Genomic DNA, 23,252 nt, shown 5'->3' on the forward strand with positions numbered 1-23,252 from the left:
CGCCGGAGGTTCAGATCCCCAAGATGGAGTGAGCTCCTGTTGCTCTGTCCCAGCTCCTGCCAACCAAACGGTTTGAAAGCACACCAGTGCAAGTAGATAAATAGGTACCACTGCAGTGAGAAGGTAAACAGCATTTCCGTGTGCTCTGGTTTCTGTCACAGTGTCCCATTGCGCCAGAAGCGGTTTAGTCATGCTGGCCACATGACCTGGAAAGCAGTCTGTGGACAAACGCTGGCTCCCTTGGCCTGAAAGCGAGATGAGTGCCGCAACCCCATAGCCCCCTTTGACTGGACTTAACCGTCCAGGGGTCCTTTACCTTTTACCTTTTTTTACAGTTGCCCTGCTCAGTCCCGCCATGAAACATAATCTCCAGATTCCTTTTTAAAAAAGGCTTTTAGAATTTGTAAAACCTGATATATGAAAGAAAATGTGCAGGCGTTATTCCATTTTTAGGTGACACGCTGGTCTGCACCCCTGCCTTTCAGTGTTTAAACTTGACCCCCACCCTGGAAAAATTCATGCGGATATCCATGAGTCTGGTTATATTCATATGAGGCTCCCTTCACCTAAGCACAGCTTCCTCACTCCTGAAAACTGAAAGGTTAAATGTCTCCCTCACAGCTGAAAATACCATGAATGTGCATTCAGGAAATGGTCTTTTCCTTTCCCCTTTCCACACTTGAACAACCTCTGGGTTGTGGGAATGGAGAGTTGCATAGGCAACCAGGGTATCTACCCTAAAAGAATGCAGGTTGTAGCAGGGTAGCTCGGTGTGATGGCAACACTCGTAGGGTTACTTACCAGAGGAAGAAAAATGGCTGCCAGGACACAGGTTTTCCAGCAGGCGATCATCTTGACAATCAACCAAACCGCAGTCTTCATGAAACAGATTTAGATCTTTTCCTGTGACTGGAATGTGAGGAGCCCAGAAGATTTTGCCTCGAGCTCTTCAAATCTCTGCAAAAAAGAAAGAAAGAGAAAACATTGTATAAAGGAGGCAAGATAGAGGCAAGGTTCTGGTACAATGGAATCAAAGATGCGAGCGACGGAACGCTGATAAACTGCCGAGTTTCCGTGAGAGAAACGAAAGGTCATTTTGGCCACATGAACAAATTGCATTCACGGTCTAGGAACATATTGTTGGAAGGGCGGAAGTATGGAAGCAAGCATGCAGGTGTCAAGATTTTGTCTTATAAGTGCAGTGATCGAAAGAGGAAGAGAAGATGTGGGGCTCATGGCTTCTTCCAGAACTTGCCTAACAATGTCTTTATCTGGCAAGGAGTTTTTTTATCAGCCATAGTTGCACCCACACTTCCTTCAAGAAGCTCAAGATGTCATACATCAGGCATGTCCAACACGTCAATCACAATCAACTCATAGATCACGGACTGATTTTTGTCGGTCGCAGGCTGCACGAAGTCAACTGTGATTTAAAGCAACAGTAGGGGAAAGACTGGGACGCGGGTGGCGCTGTGGGTTAAACCACAGAGCCTAGGACTTGCCGATCAGAAGGTCGGTGGTTTGAATCCCCACGACGGGGTGAGCTCCCGTTGCTTGGTCCCTGCTCCTGCCAACCTAGCAGTTCGAAAGCACATCAAAGTGCAAGTAGATAAATAGGTACCACTCCAGCGGGAAGGTAAACGGCGTTTCCGTGCACTGCTCTGGTTTGCCAGAAGCGGCTTAGTCATGCTGGCCACATGACCCGGAAGCTGTACGCCGGCTCCCTCGGCCAATAAAGCGAGATGAACGCTGCAACCCCAGAGTTGGCCACGACTGGACCGAATGGTCAGGGGTCCCTTTACCTTTTTAGGGGAAAGACTGAGGTGGAGAGAGGGAATGGGGATGCTGTGTGTGTGTGTGTGTGTGTGAGAGAGAGAGAGAGAGAGAGAGAGAGAGAGAGAGACTGGTGCACTCTGACTGGCTCCTCACAACTGTGTAAACTAATACAAATATACATAGTTTGACTTTTCTCACTTGTTTAGTTACTTGTCCATCTAATAACTATTTGGATCTGTCATGAAGCTACCCAAACATAACTACTGTGTCTGTGAAATAAAGATTGATTGATTGATTGAACTTCAATTACTTCAGAGGGTGGTAGATCACTGCCAGTTTTTTTTATACTGGATAGTAGATCACTATCATACATTATTTCCTGCCTGTCATACATTATTTCCTCCCCTCACCGCCATAAGAGACTGGTAAGCAGAAAGACTGCAGCAAAGCAGAAAGGCCATTAATGGTCCAAGATCATTCAATGACCTCCAATCACATTTCTTGGAAGACCAACTTGAGGAGGGGTTAGAAGGTGGGTCTTGCTGGGGCAATGAAGCCTTGGGAGAAGCCATCTACTGGCTCTGAGCTGGAGTTAGAGGAGAAGGGGCACACAATCTTTCTCAACTCCTGTTTTATTGATCGAAGGAAACAATGAGGAAGCTCAAGTCCGTAGGCCTAATAAGGCACAAGAGGCCTCCCCAATTCACCTGTGATGCCATTTTGCTCAAGCCACGCCCACCTGCCCTTACAATTGACAGCGGTTTATGTAGAAACATCTGGCCTTTGTGTGGCTGGGCTGCAGCCTACTTTTCAGTGGAAAAACTTCCACCCAATGTTCCTCCCAATTTAACCCTGGCCCTGCCCACCACTGGCATGTGGCCCTCGGTTTCCCCACCTCTGTCCTGTTTTATGGATTTGGCCAAGGTTAAGTTCAAAGCAGACTGGTTTTCATTGGATAAGTGTGAGCGCATTTAACATTACAGCGTGGAGACGAAGCAGGAACAGGAGCCGAGAGAGATAAAGAAATGAACGTCAGGAAGAGAATGTTGAAGTAAAAAAATGAGAGAGAAAATAAATAAATAAATGGAAATAATAGTGGAAGCTGCTCTCTATTCAAGTGTTGTTCAGTATTCCCTCCTACTTCAACCTTGGCTGCAGCTTTCTGGCAAAACAGCAATGCTTGGGAACCAGAATGATTTGTATTAATGAAAAAATAAAATCACCGCATTACTCATCTCCTGAATGAATGGAGGAAGGGAAGTGATTCAGAAAACCTCTGAGTGCACTCTCTTCTCCAGTCCTCTCTTGGAGAGGCTGCATTTAGGCATCACAATAAGCCACAGTTTATCGTGACCTGAATGAGACATCGCAAGGTTCGAGGAAGAATTTGGAAGCTCTCTGCTTCCGATTAACCACTGCTGGTCCGTTTGTCCAAATCCAACAAGCCATGCTTAATCTTAACAACCTAAACTGCGGGTTATGAAAGCTGGCCACTCTCCACAAACTGTAGCTAAGATCAACCACAGTTTAGGGCTTGAAGGGCACAGTAAACTGTGGTTTTAAAAAACAGCAGCAGTGGTTTGAAATCACCTCCTTGCAGCCATGCCAGAGGAAAAGGAGCGTGACAGCTCAAAGCCCCCGACAGCACATTTCTATCACAATAAGCCACAGTGTATTGTGACATCCAAATGTAGCCAATATCCTACACTTTCCCCTGTCCCTTCCACCTCTGCCTTCTATGACACTGGACCCTCGGTCTTGGCCCCACCATTTCTCTAAGCCTGGTTGACTGCAGGAAAGGACCCAAATAATACATAGCAGCTCAAGCTCAAATTACTGTATTTTTTGCTCTATAAGTCTCACTTTTTCCCTCCTAAAAAGTAAGGGGAAATGTGTGTGCATCTTATGGAGCGAATGCAGGCTGCGCAGCTATCCCAGAAGCCAGAACAGCAAGAGGGATTGCTGCTTTCACTGCGCAGCGATCCCTCTTGCTGTTCTGGCTTCTGAGATTCAGAATTTTTTCTTCTTCTTGTTTTCCTCCTCCAAAAACTAGGTGTGTCTTGTGGTCTGGTGCGTCTTATAGAGCGAAAAATACGGTAACTCCTGGCCAACAACAGAGGGTGTTAAAGCAATGCCCCTTTGACCTTTGCACTTTTATGGAATGCATGCAGGCGCAACTCAGTCATATGAAGAGAGCCATCTTTGGGATTACGGTAATATAATTGTTTTAAAGCAGGCACAGGCAAACTCTGGCCCTCCAGATGTTTGGGAATACAATTCCCATCATCCCTGACCACTGGTCCTGTTAGCTAGGGATGATGGGAATTGTAGTCCCAAATAGCTGGAGGGCCGGAGTTTGCCTATGCCTGTTTTAAAGGGATGCTGTTGAGATGCCAACAATTTTACACAAGGGCTGGAAGAAATTTAAAGACTATCCTGGAAGAAATTTAAAGACTATCTACAGAAATATTGTAAAATTAATGAATGATAGAATGATGTTGGATAGCAATTAAGGGGTTTCCAGCTGTAATGATCTAAGAGAATATGAAAAATGCCCCTAATGGTAAAAGCTGACTGATAATGGGCTAAAATGAAAAAAAATTAAGGTTAGACTGTTAAGATAAATTATAGAACAAAAATTGAGAAAGATGGAAAGAATTTGCTGAAATAGTTAATTGAACTAGAATACAAAAAAGGGAGGTGTGAGGAGGTCGATGAAACAAGTAAATGAAAGGTAAAGATATGGAATATTGGATGTGTGTTTTAGTGTTTTTGTTTCTTTTTGCTGTATTGTTGTATTGTTTTTTTATGTTTTTCTTTTTATGTATTGTAATGTATGTTCTGTTAAACTTTTTGTTGTTTTCCTTTTTTCTTTTTTCTGTAATCTTTAAACTTCTAATAAATATCATTTAAAAAAAGGGGAAAAAAAGAAAAAAGGAAAAAAACCATTTTACACAAGGGGACCCTGATTTCCAGCCCTAATGCAAGTTCAATTCTCCCCCAAACTTAATTTTTTGCAAAATTCAAGTAGGTAGCTGTGTTGGTCTGCTGTAGTCAAAAGAAATGAAAACAATTCTTTTAAAAGATAGTTTAAAAGACTCTTCTTAAAAACCTAATAAAAAGAGTCAAGTCTTCAAAAAAGTTATATGAAAGTCTTTGAAAGAAACCTTCCAAAAGAATTTAAAAATTATAATGTAGCACCTTAGAGACCAACTGAGTAGTTTTAGGTATAAGCTTTCGTGTGCTTATACAAGTGCGTCTGTAGAAGTGTGCATGCACATGAAAGCTTACACCTAAAACTGTTTTAATTAATTTTTGCAATACTTGTAACCATTAACTAGCAGGCAAAGAAGAGAAGCATTTTTTTCATTCCTGGCATGTCTGATCTATTCTGACGTAAAGATAAACTGTCAGAGATGCTTGAGAAGAAAGCAAAAGCAAATTTGTATGTGGGTGGTGCCTTTGCTTATTCTGTTCAGGGGGTGTTTAGTTTTTAATGAGAGATTTTGATTTAAAAACCTGGATGCGTCACACCTGAAAATGCCTGCAGACAAAGTTTCCATTTTATATATTTACGAGCCCTGCCTACCTGAAACCAATGGTCTCCATCAGACAGTTCTTAAGTTAAAATTCAGTGTCAGCTAGTGGTTTCTTCTTAGATTTGAACAGTCAGTCCAAGACAGGATGCATATATCCTGGCGCTTCCTAATTCTAGACAGCACAAATATAAAACACCCACCCTCTGACCATCCTGATAGAAACCAGATTTCTACATGCTTAAGGATCGGCATCATCAGTCCAGCACAAACATTAATTTACAGCTGGCTTCGGTTCTAAGCCGCATCAAATTTCTTGCAAAATATTTGTATTTACGCAATATCCTATTCAAGTTGCTGAATTGTGAAACATGTTTGATGGGCAGTTGCTGTTGCATGGTCAGTTGAAACTATTGGCCCAGCGTCCCTGAAGGAGGAAGTCAGTTAAAACAACACATAAACTATTGTTCTAAATTGGGGGGGGGGGTTCCCCCTAAACCCTAGGAATGAATAAATATTAGGATTGTGATTAATTGGGATATGCATGCTACATGGGGCTACCTTTGAAGGTGACCCAGAAACTACAACTAATCCAGAATGCGGTAGTTAGAGACCATGTAACACCAGTTCTGAAAGACCTACATTGGCTCCCAGTACGTTTCCGAGCACAATTCAAAGTGTTGGTGCTGACACTTAAAGCCCTAAATGACCCTGACCCAGTATACCTGAAGGAGCGTCTCCATCCCCATCGTTCAGCCTGGACACTGAGGTCCAGCCCCAAGGGCCTTCTGGCAGTTCCCTCACTGCGAGAAGTAAAGCTACAGGGAACCAGACAGAGGGCCTTCTTGGTGGTGGTGCCTGCCCCGTGGAACGCCCTCCCATCAGATGTCAAGGAAATAAACAACTCTCTGACTTTTAGGAAACATCTGAAGTCAGACCTGTTTAGGGAAGCTTTTAATGTTTGATGTTTTATCGTATTTTTATATGCGCTGGAAGCCGCCCCAAGTGGCTGAGGAAACCCAGCCTGATGCATGGGGTATAAATAATTAAGTTGTTGTTGTTGTTGTTGTTGTTGTTGTTGTTGTTGTCATTCTGTGATTGAATCCTGTTTGTGGGTTCCCCAAGGACATCTGTTTAACCACTCTGAGAACAGATGCTGGTCTGTAATTCATTGGCCTGATCCAGAAAGTTCTTCTTATGTTCTTAAAAGGAGGCACTCAAGATTACATCTGGAAATCATAAACACTAAGCAAAAAGGGATTTTCTTAAAAGCCCTTAAACAGGGCAGCTTTAAGCAAACAACCAGTTGACCGATTGCCAGAACGCAAGTCTACAAATTCCCGTCCCAGCTGCATAACAAGGAGCAGCAAACCTGACCCGCTTTCTTGTACGATTTTCCAGACAAACTGCTCAGTCTTTTGGACACTAATTGCCTGTACTTCAGTGGGCTCTCTGACAGAGCGAGCCGACATGATCGGCATCTCCAGAGGACGCCTGTCAATCTTTCCTGCAAAAACACATGGCAAAAGACACCAGTTCCATCGAGCAAAGGTCATGAGATGTGTGGTTTTTTCCAGTTTCTTTCAACACTGGATGCTTCGAATTCTGGGGAAGCCAGCCAGCCCTGGAATCAGATTAAGCGGTTGATGACTCCTAAAGATGGGAAGAACCGCACAGTAAAAATCAAAAATCAAATCTAGCCATAGAGAACTAATTGGCAGGGACCAGGAGACGGCGGATGAAGCCAAGGGCTCAGGATAAGAAGGGAAATGGAAATGTGTAGGGTCAAACTCAAGAAGGAATATTCCTCTGTGTGTTCAGTGTCCAGTTCTGGCCAGAAGCAGAATGCTGGAAGATTCAGCACAGATCAAAGGGAGCACTTCTTCCCGTAGTTAAACTATGGAACTCACTGCCACTGGAGATATTGATGGCCAACTCAGGTGGCTTCCAAAGAAGATCAGGCAAATTCATGGTGGAGACTATCAGTTGCCACTAACCTTGATGGCTATGCTCTGGCCTCCACTATCTGGAGGCAGCGATGCTACTGAATGCCAGTTTTTGGAAGCCACAGGAGGCAAAAGGGCTCTTCTGCTCAGGTTCTGCTTTCCAGTTTCCCACAGGCATTGGGGTAATCAGACCTGAGGGGGATTTTCAGGGAATAAAGAAGTAAATAACTAAATGAATACCAAAATAAAAATAAAAAAATTCCTTCCAGTAGCACCTTAAAGACCAACTAAGTTAGTTCTTGGTATGAGCTTTTGTGTGCATGCACACTTCTTCAGTCCTGAGAGATCTGCATTGGCTTCCAGTTCGTTTCTGATCACAATTCACAGTGTTGGTGCTGACCTTTAAAGCCCTAAACAGCCTCGGTCCTGTATACCTGAAGGAGTGTCTCCACCCCCATTGTTAAGCCTGGACAGTGAGATCTAGCGCTGAGGGCCTTCTGGCAGTTCTCTCATTGCAAGAAGTGAGGTTACAGGGAACCAGACAGAGGGCCTTCTCGGTAGTGGCGCCCACCCTGTGGAACACCCTCCCTTCAGATGTGAAGGAAAAGCCACTTCCGAACTTGAGCAGGAGGTGGGGTTGCGGGCTTCACGCCCACCCCACGTGAGTGGGGGGCCGGTTTCAGCCCCCGCGAGAGCAGGGGAATCCCGGCCGCGTCGTCCCCCCCCCCCAGCCAGCCAATTCACTTCTTCGTGCATGCACACGAAAGCTCATACCAAGAACTAACTTAGTTGGTCTTTAAGGTGCTACTGGAAGGAATTTTTTTATTTTGACTATGGCAGACCAACACGGCTACCTATCTGTAAATGAATACCAGAAAGCCTGTGCGGTGTAGAGTGTTGGACTAGGACCTGGGAGAGCAGCGTTCAAATTCCCACTCGGTCATGAAGTTCATTGGGTGACCTTGGAGTCAGTCCCTGCCTCTCAGTCTAACCAATCTCACAGGGTTGTTGCAGGGGATGAATAGGAGGAGGAGAACCATGTATGCCACATTGAGTTCTGTGGAATATCAATGCAATACAGTTATACCTTGGGTTACAGACGCTTCAGGTTGCGTTTTTTCACATTACGGACCCACTGAAACCCGGAAGTACTGGAACGGGTTACTTCCAGGTTTTTGGGGTTGCGCATGCACAGACGTGCTAAATTGCACTTTGCGCATGTGCAGAAGTGCTGAATCACAACCCACACATGCGCAGACGCACTGCTGCGGGTTGCAAACGCTGCGGGTTGCGGCCGTGCATCCCGCACGGATCACGTTTGCAACCCGAGCGTCCACTGTACGTATATAGATACATAATTTGTTGTGTCTGTGACCATTTACTGCTTCCGCTTTGGGTGGGGTGAGTTGGATTAATCCATAATAATTATCTGTAATTATCTGATGAGCATTTCAGGTTCTGGTTTGTATTGTTCCTCTTAATACAGTGGAACCTCGGAAGCTGAACACCTTTAAACTCAAACGTTTTGGCTCCCAATCAGAAATCCAGAAGGGAGTGTTCCAGTTTCCAAACGTTCTTTGGAACCCGAACATCTTTGGTTTCCGAACGTTTTGGAAGTCGAACGGACTTCCGGAACAGATTCCTTTCGACTCCCGAGGTACGTCTGTATTTGGTTTCAATGTTTCTTGCTCTTTCTGTGCTCGCTTTGCAAGTCTCTTTGAGGCGCTTCTGCGTAAAAAGCAACAAGTAAGCATAGTAAACTAATAAATAAAAAATGGGGATTTCTTTCAAATTCCTGCAGACGTTCCGCTTCTCCAGAAGCCTGAAAAAGCCCCGCTCGGGTGCTTCTCCTCTGGAAAGCCTGATGTTCAGCGAGACAATTGGGGACGCATCCACTTAACACAGCAAAAATGAACAAGGAGACGAGAGACGGAGTCAGAATGTGGGTGCATTTTGAAATGGGGATAAATGAAAAGAGGGGCCCCCTCTCTCTTCTCTCCCTCTCTCCACGAGGGTGCTGTGGTTGACATAACAACGAGAATCTAGCGAGCCACCCCCTCCTCGGGGAAAGACAAGCACCGACAACGCTTTCCGCCCCATAACGCCCTCGCTCTCGACTGGAATGCTAAAAAATAGAAAAGGTTCTTTAATTACACCCCAAGGACACTGCGGCATGCAAGTGTGTTGCTCTATCAGCTCAGCACCAGCCGTCCAAAATCGTTACCAATTATTATCTCACTCACTCTTTCTCTCCCTTTCTCCCTCTCCAGAGCACCACCCAAGCTCATAATGCGTGAGGCAGATGCACACACTCCATCGCTTCACGTCAACAGACATGCAAGACACCCCCGTACAAAATTCCACGAATCCCATCCACGGCCTCATTCCGTTTCCTCAAAATTCCTCATCCCGCCGCGAGCTTAATGGCGCACGCTGCTCCCCGTTCCGAAACATGGGGCACGTCTCAAAGTGGCGCAGGGGTTAGAGGCCTCTGCCCAGTAAAACAAAACAAAACAAACTACATTCCGTCCATACGCGGCTCAAATGTCGGTCAATTAATGATCAAGTCATTTTAAAAGCATTAGCCTAATGAGAGCACCCTAGATGACAATAATCAGCACAACATTTATGCTACTTGCAAAATAAAAAATAGGGTCGCTTTTGTGAAACAAGGGCGTTAGCCTTGAAATAATGGTGAGGAATCCTTTAATATATTTTATTCAATGGTGATGTTTTATCTACCCTTCAACCTAAGGGAAGCAGGTTAAAACAACTTGCAAACACAGAAATCAGGTCCTAAAAATATACACGAGAATACAGAGATGTGTGGGACGCGGGTGGCGCTGTGTCTAGGACTTGCCGATCAGAAGGTCAGTGGTTCGAATCCCCACGACGGGGTGAGCTCCCGTTGCTCGGTCCCTGCTCCTGCCAACCTATCAGTTCAAAAACACGTCAAAGTGCAAGTAGATAAATAGGTACTGCTCCTAAATGGCATTTCCGTGTGCTGCTCTGGTTCGCCAGAAGTGGCTTAGTCATGCTGGCCACATGACCCGGAAGCTGTATGCCGGCTCCCTCGGCCAATAAAGCGAGATGAGCACCGCAACCCCAGAGTCGGACACAACTGGACCTAATGGTCAGAGGTCCCTTTACCTTTACCTTTATAGAGATGTGTTAAGAAGGTCCCACTAAATTTCATGTGAAGGTACGTTAGCCAGAAAGCATATGGCCAACCTAGATGGCTTTAAAATACAAATTTATGGTTACCAGCCACCATGGCCATGCTCTGTGGTGGCATGTGGTCAGTGGACTATGGCAGGGGTCAGCAACCTTTTTCAGCCATGGGCCAGTCCACTGTCCATCAGACTGTAGGGGGGGGCGGACTATATTTTGGAAAAAAATAAATGAATGAATTCCTATGCCTCAGAGATGCATTTTAAATAAAAGCACACATTCTACTCATGTAAAAACACGCTGATTCCTGGACCATCCATGGGCCGGATTGAGAAGGCGATTGGGCCGCATCCGGCCCATGGGCCTTAGGTTGCCTACCCCTGGGCTATGGGGACTAGGCTAGTCTCCGAGATGTTCCCAGAAATTGCTGGGTGACCGGAGTCCACTAACGTCTGAAAGATGTTGTAAGATGGAGGATTGCACCACAGCATACGACAAGACAAAGTTTTAGCCTTGGTCCACCCTCCTCATGGTCCTCCCACTTCGCCAGGGGTGCCATCTTGAATAAAATATTGGGGGGCAGGTAAGCCACACCCTGCATAATCGATCACATGACATGGCGTACACATACCATTTGAATGGCAATGTCCATCAACTTTGGTGGGGTTCCGGCCCCCTCAAATATTTTAGGGGGGGGTAAAGACCCGTCGGCCCCTAGGAGTTGGCTCCTATGCTCCTCATGAGCCGAAAACACCCAGGGAGGGAGACCCACCAGGGGGAGTGGCAAAGCTACCCTCTACCAAGTCAAATCATTGGTCCATTGGGCTCAGTATCATCTCCACCAAAGACGTAGTGGCTCTCAAACATTGGGGCCAGAAGCCTTTCCCAGTCCTACCTGGAGAAGGTAAAAGCTAAAGGACCCCTGGATGGTTAAGTCCAGTCAAAGGCAACTATGGGGTTGTGGCATTCATCTCGCTTTCAGGCTGAGGAAGCCGGCGTTTGTCCACAGACGGCTTTCTGGGTCATGTGGCCAGTGGGGCTAAACCTCTTCTGGCACAACGAAACACCATGACGGAAACCAGGGTGCATGGAAACGCTGTTTACCTTTCCGCCGTAAAAGGTAAAGGTAAAGCGACCCCTGACCATTAGGTCCAGTCTTGGCCGACTCTGGGGTTGCGGCGCTCATCTCGCTTTATTGGCCGACGGAGCCGGCGTACAGCTTCCGGGTCATGTGGCCAGCAGGACTAAGCCACTTCTGGCAAACCAGAGCAGCGCACAGAAACGCCGTTTACCTTCCCGCTGGAGCAGTACCTATTTATCTACTTGCACTTTGAGGTGCTTTCGAACTGCTAGGTTGGCAGGAGCAGGGACCGAGCAACGGGAGCTCACCCCGTTGCGGGGATTTGAACCGTGGACCTTCCGATCGGCAAGTCCTAGGCTCTGTGGTTTAACCCACAGCGTCACCCTGTCCCTTACTTTCCGCCGTAGAGGTACCTATTTATCTACTTGCACTTTGACGTGCTTTTGAACTGCTAGGTTGGCAGGAGCTGGGACAGAGTAATGGGAGCTCACCCCGTCATGGAGATTCGAACCGCCAACCTTCTGATTGGCAAGCCCAAGAGGCGCAGCAGTTTAGATCACAGCACCACCTACCACACACCTACCTGAAGAAGCCAGGAAACTTCTGCCAACGAAACAGACAATCTGTCACTGAGCTATGGCCCCTTCTTTATCTGGTCAAATGACAGGTGGTAACAGGCATTGAGTTGTGTGCCACATAGGGGAGGGGGCTAATGTCATGCACATCATGTTGCGTGTGTGATGATTGTCACATCAGGAAGGGCTGAACAGGCCCCCAACCCAATGTGACATTTGCACACCAGGCCCTGCTGCTCCGCACATCATCTCCCAACACTGTAGAGGCCGGGGCCACATCCCACTAGGCCTCCTCTGCCCCCCTCAAGATTGGAGGGGGGCTTAGCCCTGTGCCAGCAGAAACTGGTCCATCTGGATCAATAGTGCCCACACTGACTGGCAGCAGCTCTATAAGAGGCGAAAAAGCAGGAGAATGAAGTGTCCTTTGCCAGCCTGCCCACAACCGCTGCTCACAAACTGCACTCGAATTCGCAGCACACTTACTCGTTCATTTAGGAAAGGCAGAAGATTTGCATTTGGGTCTTTAAGCTGACAAAACGCATCCCGAAGACTGACAGAGAATCTGCTTACGCACCCGATTCCCTCCCCTACAAAAAACCCCCTGAGCGCCATCATTACGATGCTCAACAGCATGTATAGCGATGCCGCTTCCTCGCACTCGGCTCTCTAACTCAGCAGGTGAACCGATGGGTGGCTCGCACAAGAGGCGCACTTGGCCGTATCCATTGCGGCAGGTCAAGCCCACCGAGATGACAGTGACAGCTCCCCCCCCCCCAACGCCTTCATCTCAGCAGGCAGCCTTTTCACACAGCCCAGGGGCTTGGATCCATCTGGAGTGGCCAGATGGAACAAATGAGGCGTAAGGTTTGTTTTTACAAAATGTCACTCAAGGGAGGAAAGGCTTTTCCGAGGTTCCTGGCCCGCTCCGAAGGAACCGTTAAGGCAAGGCTCTTCGCGAGGAAGATAGTGAAGAGGATGGGTTGTATTCGACATGGCATGCTGTCAGCGCAAGCAATTAAACTTGTCCATCAGGACTTCCCTCTCCTCCGTGCTCCTAAAATATGTTCTAGGGTAGGGGCTCCCGAACTTCAATATTATTATTAAAGTTTTTTGCTCCATGATCACTGCAGATGGTGACAGCAGCCACAAAATTAAAAGACGCCTGCTTCTTGGTAGAAAAGCAATGACAAACCTAGACAGCATCTTAAAAAGTAGAGACATCACCTTACCAGCAAAGGTCCATATAGTAAAAGCTATGGTTTTCCCAGTAGTGATGTATGGAAGTGAGAGCTGGACCATAAAGAAGGCTGATCGCCGAAGAATGGATGCTTTTGAATTATGGTGCTGGAGGAGACTCTTGAGAGTCCCATGGACTGCAAGAAGATCAAACCTCTCCATTCTTAAGGAAATCAGCCCTGAGTGCTTACTGGAAGGACAGATCCTGAAGGGAAGGTTGGAGGCAGCGCACGAAAATGCCGTTTACCTTCCCGCTGGAGCGGTGCCTATTTATCTACTTGCACTTTGACTTGCTTTCGAACTGCTAGGTTGGCAGGAACAGTGCCACCCGCATCCCTACGTATCTTTAGGTGCCACCAAAAAGTAAGGGTTGCCATATGTCCTCTTTTTCCAAGATGCGTCCTCTTTTTCATGGGTACGTACTGTAAAATGAGCATCATCATAGCAATCCATAGTTAAAAGCAGAAGTTGCCAAATGTGTCCTCTCTTTTGCTCTTCAAAATATGGCCTTTTGTCTTTACTTATCTGTGACCTTTGAGAAGTAGGCAAGGTATTTTTAAATTTTCTTTTTCTTTTTCCTCTTAGTTTTTATATATCCGTGTGGCTGGCTGAAAATGCTTTTGTTTGCTTTGAGCAAGATACAGCAAATAACAAATTTAATAAATAAGAAACATAGAAAATACTTCTTTATTAATTTAGGGTTGCCATACTTCAGGAAGCATGTATGGCAGCCCTCATTAATTTTCAAAAAAAGGTTATACAAAACTCTGAAAAATACAGCATTATCGAATGTGTATGAAAGGTTTTTCAAAAATTTTATTCTCTTCTTTCTTTATGCTTCCATTGCCCCCCTTTTTAAATTCAATGCCCCCTAACTGCACCCAAGACTACTACTGCCCCCCCCGGATCATTCCAGCAGCCCCCAGGGGGCAGTAGATGATGCTTATTCTCTACCCTATATAGCAGGGATGTCTAACTCCCAAGAGACTGCAATCTACTCCTGGGGGGGGGGATTCTGTAACCTACCCATTTTGGGGGGAAGGATGAACCCAAAGTTTTTGAGCTTTTTTTTAGGAGGGAGCAAGCCAAAGTTGTGGGGGGCACCATAGTTCTGCAAATTTTTTGGGGGGGGGGCACAGTAAACCACTAACAAGGTAGTGAGCCCACCAGAGATTTCTCCGTCTCTTGTGGTTCCAATCATGCACAAATGAAAGGAAGAGCGAGGGGGCAGGGCCGGATCCTGTTTTCCCCCCACGGAGGAAAAAGAGCCCATGATCTATCGCTGGCAGCTAGGGATCGACCTGTCAATGGCGGTCGACCAGTTGGACATCCCTGCTATATAGCATGTATCTTAATGGAAAACTCTCTGGACTCTGTCCTGTAATGCATGTGCTGAAGAAAAGATCTGCCCAATTGGGCAGATACAGAGTTGTTGTGACCCTCCGTATTGAAACCCCTAAAGCAGCGGTTCTCAACCTGTGGGTCCCCAGATGTTGTTGGACTACAACTCCCATCATCCCTAGCTAGCAAGGTCAGGGCTCAGGGATGATGGGAGTTGTAGTCCAACAACATCTGGGGACCCACAGGTTGAGAACCGCTGCCCTAAAGGGAATTTTCTCTGACACACCACGTTGGACAAATAACTTAGTTTTGGGTGGAACACAAAGTGCATCAGAATGGAAGCAGCGCTGCATGCGACAAACCCAGGGTGGGGCTGAAAATGATGTCGTCTTATGTCCCTGGCTGTACTCTGTTCCTCTGGTTTTTTTTGCCAAGCTGGTGCCATTCAGCTGCTTTGGGCGACAACTCCTGTCAGCCCCAGATATCTGGAGAGGAGCAGGTTGGCAAAAGGTGCCCTGGAAGATGAGCCCCAGCCATTCATGCTCAGACGTTCAGCATTCCATGACTCTGATTTAGCACCACTAAGCTTTTAATTCCCAATTTGTTATTCAACCCTGGCATGTTTGTGGAGAGAGAAAAATGACTTTCATTTTCTCCCTGACACTGACAAGTGGCTTCACATGGAAACGTTGGCTGCCGAGAACCTGCGAGCTGGTTCCAGAGGTGAGTAAATTCAGAGGAGGCGGGGAATCGTCAAACAAACTGTCTTAATTAAAATTTGCATTGCAAAGAGGCAGTGGCGCATTGTCTCGGTTCAAACTTTCTTCGACATTCTCAGTTATCAATACTGTTGATCAGGGTTCGGCTGTTGTTCTGGGGTTTTTTTGTATATAACTACAGTGGTACCTCTGGTTATGAACTTAATTTGTTCCAGAGGCCTGTTCTTAACCTGAAACCGTTCTTAACCTGAGGTACCACTTTAGCTAATGGAGCCACAATGGTACCTCTGGTTATGAACTTAATTCGTTCTGGAGGTCCGTTCTTAACCTGAAATTGTTCCTAACCTGAGGCACCACTTTAGTTAATGGGGCCTCCTGCAGTCACTGTGCCACCACCGTGCAATTTCTGTTCTCATCCTGAAGCAAAGTTCTTAACCCAAGGTACTACTTCCAGGTTAGCGGAGTCTGTAACCCGAAGTGTTTGTAACTCAAGGTGTTTGTAAGCCGAGGTATCACTGTACAGGATTTGGGCCGGGTAGCATCCTTGAATGTAAGTTTGTCAACAAGATTTTAGCTGATTTACAATGTCTCCAAATTAACTATGAAACTGCCAAAGGAAAATCCAAAAAGAAAGAGAGAGAGAGAGAGAGAGAGAGAGAGAGAGAGAGAAATCATAGAACTGTAGAGCAGGATGGGACCTAAAGGATCATTCATTTCCAGCCATATGGGAATAACAGCAAAAAAATCCCTGGCAATGGCCATCCAACCTCTGCTTAAAAACTTCCAGTGAAGGAGAGTCCACCACCTTGTACTGGAAGAAGCAAAGATCACCAGTGTTGAAGCAATGATTCTTCAACATCAACTTCGTTGGACTGGTCATGTTGTGCAGATGCCTGATGATCGTCTTCCAAGGCAACTACTCTAATCCGAACTTAAAAATGGAAAGTGTAATGCTGGTGGTCAACAAAAGAGGTTTAAAGACTCTCTGAAGGCAAATCTTAAAAAATGTAGTATAAACACTGACCACTGGGAAACACTGGACTGTGAGCGCTCCAGTTGGAGAACAGCCTTTCCCAAAGGTGTCATGGGCTTTGAAGACGCTCAAACTCAGGACGAAAGGGAGAAACATGCTAAGAGTAAGGCAAATCCACACTGTCATCAACTCCCACCTGGAAACCAATGTCCCCACCGTGGAAGGACACGTGGATCCAGAATTGGCCTCCATAGTCACTTACGGACTCATTGTTAAAACCGTGTTTATGGAAGACAATCTTACTCGGCTATGAGGGATCAACAAAGAAGAAGGTAGTCTGCTCCACTTTTGGACAGCTTTTACATTCCCCTCTGCTTTTGAAATCTTTTGATATATTCCTGCAATTAAAATTCTTGTAATGCTGAATTTCAGTTGGCTCATCAGTGGAGAAATTATGTTGCCTTCTTGCTTTCTATGAAGATTACAGCTCCATCTTTAGGTGTTTTTCTTAGGTGTTCTTCCCTGGAGTCTGTGCATGCACGCATCCAGTGTGGTGCTTAGAGTGCCAGACAAGGACATGGGAGACCAAGGTTCAAGTCTCCGCTTCTCCACAGAGCTCACCGGGTGACCTTGGGCTAGTCTGCCTCTCAGGCTAACCAACCTCACAGGGCTGTTGGGGGATGGATTAAATGTGGTGGGGAGGCGGGAACTATATATGCCAACTCGAGATCCATAAAGGAAAAAAATGTGGGATATAAATGAGATTTTTAAAAAATGATTCATTGTGCCATCCTGTGCTGACTAAGGCCGATGGGACTTGGTTTTTGGGTTTTTTTCATAGATTTTATTTTTTACCAACCACCAAAACACAGACAGTGAAACTCCCCAGGTGGCTGATATGCATATTCAATAATATTCAATAATAACATATTCAAATCAACCATATGTACACTTCTATATACCTTAACACTCCTCCCTCCACAAGGTTTATTTAACTTTTAACATTTTAATTACCCCAAATCGTTCAAACCTACCCAAATAATTCAATATCTTCTCAAACCAATTCTCCTCTTTCTCACTGACCTTAAGCCCTTTCATTCTATGTATCTTCACAGTTAGGTATTCTAAAATTATAACGTTATTCAGTTTTTTTTTCCTCCATTGGTTCACCCCTAGCTCTTCTGCATTTTTCCAATTTCTCACTATAACCTGTCTGGCTGCAGTTACATTCAATTCTACCCATTTGCATTCCTCTTTTGTTTTTAACTCAGTACTACTCAGGGTAATAAGAACCATTAATTTAGTTATTTCCACATTCCTTCCTACAATTCCCAATATTTCTATACCAATCTGTTTCCAAAATTCATTAACTAACGGACAATCCCACCACATATGACTGTACGTTCCCATCACTCCAGTGTGGAATGTGGCCGATGGGACTCGTAATCCAAAAAACAGCAGACCCTTCACATGTCCCTATTTTTCAGAGACAGTCCTAGATTTACAGAAGCCATCCTGGTTCCTGATTTGATCCCAGAATGTCCCGCTTTTCCTCAGGACGTCCCTATTTTCATTGGCAAAACGTTGGAGGATATGGAGTTATGTGACCCACAAGGCAATGAAAAGTACCTATACAACCTTTAGACATCTGAAGGCAGGGCTGTATAGGGAAGTTTTTAAATGTTTAATTATTATTTTTTATATATGTCGGAAGCTGTCCAGATTGGCTGGGGCAACACAGTCAGGAGGGTGGGTATAAATATTATTATTATTATTATTATTATTATTATTATTATTATTATTATTATTATGGAATATTACGTCCCTGTTTTCATCGGGGAAATGTTTAGAGGGTATGAAAAAGGCTTTCTTCAGCTCTTCAGATATGCCCTCATTGCAGTGGGATACATTTTCACGGAAGAAAATCAAATGCAAAACTGAAACATATTCAGTCAATATGGAAAACTAGAAGCTAGATCAATTTTTCACAAAAGAGATACTAAAAAAAAGTAAATTCCATTTTCATTCATATTTGTGCATCAAATGTCATCTTAATTCTCCTTCTCTGTAGGCTACTCTAAAGTGCATCTAAGCAGGAAAAAGTCCAATCCTGAGGAGGAACAAAATAGAGAAAAGATGGCTCAGAGTACCAGGCGCTGTCGAATTTTAAGCCATTATATGATAATTATATAATGAAAGAGTCACCAGAGAAGAGGCATAGATAATTACCCAACTCATTACAGAACGGAAACCGACAAGTCGTCAGAGGATAAACTTTTAAAACACTTAATACTTAGGTGGTTCCTCAATGTCGCAGAATGTGGAACTAATAAATTATCTCACTGAAGAGATTTTTAAAAATAAAATGCTGTGATTTATGGGATAAAAATGTCCTAGCTCCTTCGAGGTGGCATGAAGGTTTGTGAAGGCTGGTGCAAGGATAATAGCAGGCTTCCAGCAGGCCAGGGCAGCAATAGATCAAGGGTAGCTCAACATGGCGCCCTTAAGGTTATATATTAATGACTAAGTTTTAATTTATATATTTTTTAACTGTTGCTATATCTGTATTGTCCCTGTTATACCTAATTGCAAATTCAAATGTATCCCTATTGTGTTTTATGACTTCCTTGATATTGTATGTGGGCTGGAACTGGTCTGTGACCGAAAAAATAAAATTCATTCATTTGTGGGTGGGTGGGGGGAAAGTAACTGAGTCCCCTTACTCCTTGAGGATTTAGTGTCATGAAACTGTGTGTCATCTGTCCCCCAATCCTTACCCCGACCTGTCCTTTATGTTGCCTGACGTGTCGCACATTTTGCCCGACCAAAAGTGGCAACCCTAGTCTGACTAGATGACTTATCCAACTCTACAATCCTATGATCCAGTTCGCCACCAACAATTCATTCCAACAGCTTAATCTGCATCTACAAAGACACATTCGAAGGAGCAGATTTTATGATACGTTTCAGCCTCTTTCTTTCTTTTTCAACAGGTAAGGTGCCACCCTAATGATCACCTGCAGGAGAAAGCTCCCAATTTCACCTGTGCTAAGACTCAGTGGAGGAGCTGGCATTCCTTTGATTTCCTTGTGGCCAAACTGGCCTGGTTTCAGCCACTCTTCACCCACCGTTGAGCTTTAGAGCAACTCAGGAGAATGAATACAAATTTACAGAGGACCGGAGCACTTCTGACAGCTGTGATGGAGCTCAAGGCCTTAGTCATTACCAGCCTGTCTCCCCAGCTCTCTGCAGTTTAGGCATCTAAATTATTTTTGTACTTTCTCTCTCTCTCGCTCTGTCTCTTTCTGCCGATTGCTAGTTTGGGGGAAAATGAGAGGGTTTTTAAAAAGCCAGGTTCTCCTCCCACCTGCAGCCTCCCTCCCCTCCTCCCACTGCAAGAGGAAATGAGTAACTTCCACCAATTTGAATGCGAGCTACTCAAATCCAATGCTGGGGAAATTAAGCTTTGCAGAGAGTACAGTAAACCCGCAGCTTCCGTTCCTCAGGACTGCATCTAACGCCAGAATTGTGTATAGACAGTGCTTTTCTTCTGGGGGAACACAGGGGGACACATCCACTAAACATTTCGTGAATCTAACAGAAGAAGAAACTGAAAAATAAGTAATTTTTTTAGTTTCTTCTCTAGCACGGTGAATCGTCAGTTCCATTGCTACCCCCCGATGGCAGCTTCCTTTCCTTTCCTGGTGTTTCCTGAGTATCAGATGGAAGCGGGCGTTTAATGTGTGAAGCAGTGTGGAATGTGGATGTGCGGTATTTTACTGATGGAGGTTTGTCCTCATTGAGGGGCAATGTTTCAATATGAGTAGGAAAATTACTATTTTCCATCATATGAATCGGTAAGATGTTAGGTGCACACCTCATGCCAGTGTGCTGTGTGATATGAGGCAATGCATGTTCCTTGTACTCTTGTCGATTTACTGTATTTATTTCCCCCGATTTGAACTATAAAATGGTGATTTTCTTGAGTCAAAATACGAGTATCCCCAAGCATTTTTTTAAGAAAAAAAATACTGCACATAGACAAAATACATTGGGTGCAATGGCAGATGAGGGGATTGCCAAAGTCTTTTCCCCCAGATGTCTGCACCCTATTAATTTATTTAGCCAAGCATGTAAAGCTGAATGCGCACAAGTTAAATGTGTGTAAGCTGTGGGCTTACCATACTTCAAGGTGCATTTGGGTATTTGCTCACACCTGTGTGGATCTCAGTTGCTGCCACCCACAACCCCCCACCCCAGGGGGGTAGAGAGAAACCAGTTTTCTCAGATATCATACAACAAAAGAGGGAATTCTCAAAAGAGGGTGTCATGCACTGGCTGGGTACAGAGGAATGGTGGGAGGCACCAGCTGGTGAACCCCCAAGGGAACCCCCAGGAGAAGAAGGCCCAGGGCCAGGGAACTGATGGTGGGACGATGACAAGTGGTCAGAGGGAGAAGAGGGAGAAGGCTGGGAGGAGGAGGTGTCGGAAGCTGTAGAGGTAACAGGGTTTAGTGAGCAGGAAGAGGCTGGGGCAGAGAGCAGTCCAGAATCAGAGGAAGAAGCGGAGGCTGGTGAAGAAGAAGAAGAGTTTAGATTTGATACCCCGCTTTATCACTACCCTAAGGAGTCTCAAAGTGGCTAACATCCTCCTTTCCCTTCCTCCCCCACAACAAACACTCTGTGAGGTGAGTGGGGCTGAGAGACTTCAGAGAAGTGTGACTGGCCCAAGGTCACCCAGCAGCTGCATGTGGAGGAGTGGAGACACAAACCTGGTTCACCAGATTACGAGTCCACCACTTTTAACCACTAAACCACACTGGTGAGGAAGAGGGACAAGAGACAGAGTGGAGGCAGGCTGATGAAGAAGCCAGGGGGTCTTTCCTTCCTGCTGTGACCAGCTCCACCCCTCCTTGGTCTCACAGAGCATACAGAGGAATGAAGAGGGTGGAGCAAAGAGAGACTAGATGAAGGAGTATTAGGCTGCTGGGGAAGGAACTGGGGGCGGAGCCTTAGAAGTGAGAAGGTGAGGACCTTCAGTCCTTTCAACTGCATCCTTGGGGCAAGACCAACTGGGAAGAGTTGCTGTGATCACAAGGCCTGCTCTGTTTGGTTTCTTTGAATAAGAAGTTAACTTCACCGACATTAGGCTATTTATTCCCAAACGACGCATGACTATGGCTTCTGACAGAGGGGGTTTCTTCCAACTTTCTCCCCAGGTGTCAGCATTCCTGGTCTTCCTTATGAAGTGGAATCGACTCTCTTGGACTCTTCAAAGCTGTATTATACCATCTGAGAACAGGCAATACTTCCCCCAGAGGATTCTGGGAAGCATCGTTTGTTAAGGGTGCTGAGAGCAGCTGTGATGCACTCCACATGATTCCCTGGGGAGACTGGTGACCCATACACACACACACACAGTGGTACCTCAAGCTAAGTACTTAATTCGTTCCGGAGATCCGTTCTTAACCTGAAACTGTTCTTAACCTGAAGCACCACTTTAGCTAATGGGGTCGCGCCGCTGGAGCACGATTTCTGTTCTCATCCTGAAGCAAAGTTCTTAACCTGAAGCGCTATTTCTGGGTTAGCGGAGTCTGTAACCTGAAGCGTATGTAACCCGAGGTGCCACTGTATGTATATATCACACACACACACACACACACACACAGTATATACCGTATTTTTTGCACCATAACACTCACTTTTTTCATCCTAAAAAGTAAGGGGAAATGTCTGTGCGTGTTATGGAGGGAATGCCTACGGGTGGCATGCCTACGGATTTTCCTCCTCTAAAAACTACGTGCGTGTTATGGTCGGGTGCGTGTTATAGAGCGAAAAATACAGGTATATATTTATACCCCACCCATCTGGCTGGGTTTCCCCAGCTACTCTGGGCAGCTGCCAACAGAATATTAAAAACACAATAAAACATCAAACATTAAAAAAACTTCCCTGAACAGGGCTGCCTTCAGATGTCTCCTAAAAGTCAGATATAGTTGTTTATTTCCTTGACATCTGATGGGAGGGCGTTCCACAGGGCGGGTGCCACTACAGACAAGGCTCTCTGCATTATACCGAGGTAAAGTGGGCACAAAAATAAATTTCTTACTACAAATGACATACATTATTTGCAAGGATGTGTATGTTAGGCAAAATGACATAAACCATGTGTGTCTCGGGAGAAATTTGCACAAAAATGCTGATGAATTTTCATTAAATTCCCCCCCCCCACACACACACACAAAACCCCCCCACAATTGATGTGGAAATAGGAAGAATGGGAAAACAGGAACTGAGAGAGATCAGCCTTGACAGATCAGCCCATCCCTAACTCTGAGCAACTTCCTTTTTTCCGCTTTAATGAAAAAGGAGCAATTGGGAGTTGTACACACTCCAAGCTCCACCATTCAAGCCCGATTCGGGGTGCTCTATTTTTAAATACGCTGATCATGTCAGCTGCTGCAAACAGATGTTCTTGGCTTCTGTAGAAACAAAGGTTTGAAGAGGACGCACACCCACTTATCAGCACACTTGTCTTATCTCATTTTGGATTCACAAGGTGCACCCTGAAAAAGAGAAAATTGCAGGACAACAGCGGGTGGCGGGGAAGTAACTTCTGACATCTACTGCAGGGAGCTTTGAGGAAATGACTAGGACTGCTAAGTTGGTGTGCAAAGCCTGATGTCATCTGCTTGGAATGCAGGTCTCGGGTTCAAATCCCACCATTTCAAGGTAGGGCTGGGAGAGACTCCTGTCTGAAACCCCGGAGAGCCGCTGCCAAACTGTGTTGGCAGTTCTGGGCTAGGTGGATCAAAGGTTGGGCTCGGTATAAGGCCGTTTCTTACAGTCCTATGAGCTAAAAAGAGATAGAAGATTTGCTCTAAAGGAGGGAACTGGAA

General features: G+C 45.5%; 2 protein-coding genes across 7 annotated transcripts in view; both read right to left on the bottom strand.

The window, feature by feature from the left end:
* The window catches only part of GHRHR (growth hormone releasing hormone receptor), a 395,967-nt gene that overhangs the window by 129,080 nt on the left and 243,635 nt on the right, over nt 1-23,252 (bottom strand). The gene's annotated exons all lie outside the window — the stretch shown is intronic.
* ADCYAP1R1 (ADCYAP receptor type I) overlaps nt 1-23,252 on the bottom strand; it is a 134,533-nt gene that overhangs the window by 98,290 nt on the left and 12,991 nt on the right. For all 6 annotated transcript variants that reach the window (XM_083467073.1, XM_083467070.1, XM_083467072.1 and 3 more), the window contains exon 2: nt 802-957. In XM_083467073.1, coding sequence (XP_083323199.1) covers nt 802-882 — 81 coding nt within the window. In that variant the 5' untranslated portion in view covers nt 883-957. The remainder of the gene's footprint in view (nt 1-801; nt 958-23,252) is intronic.

The sequence above is a fragment of the Podarcis liolepis genome, assembly GCF_965112155.1.
Source record: "Podarcis liolepis genome assembly, chromosome: 12".
Taxonomy (NCBI): domain Eukaryota; kingdom Metazoa; phylum Chordata; class Lepidosauria; order Squamata; family Lacertidae; genus Podarcis; species Podarcis liolepis.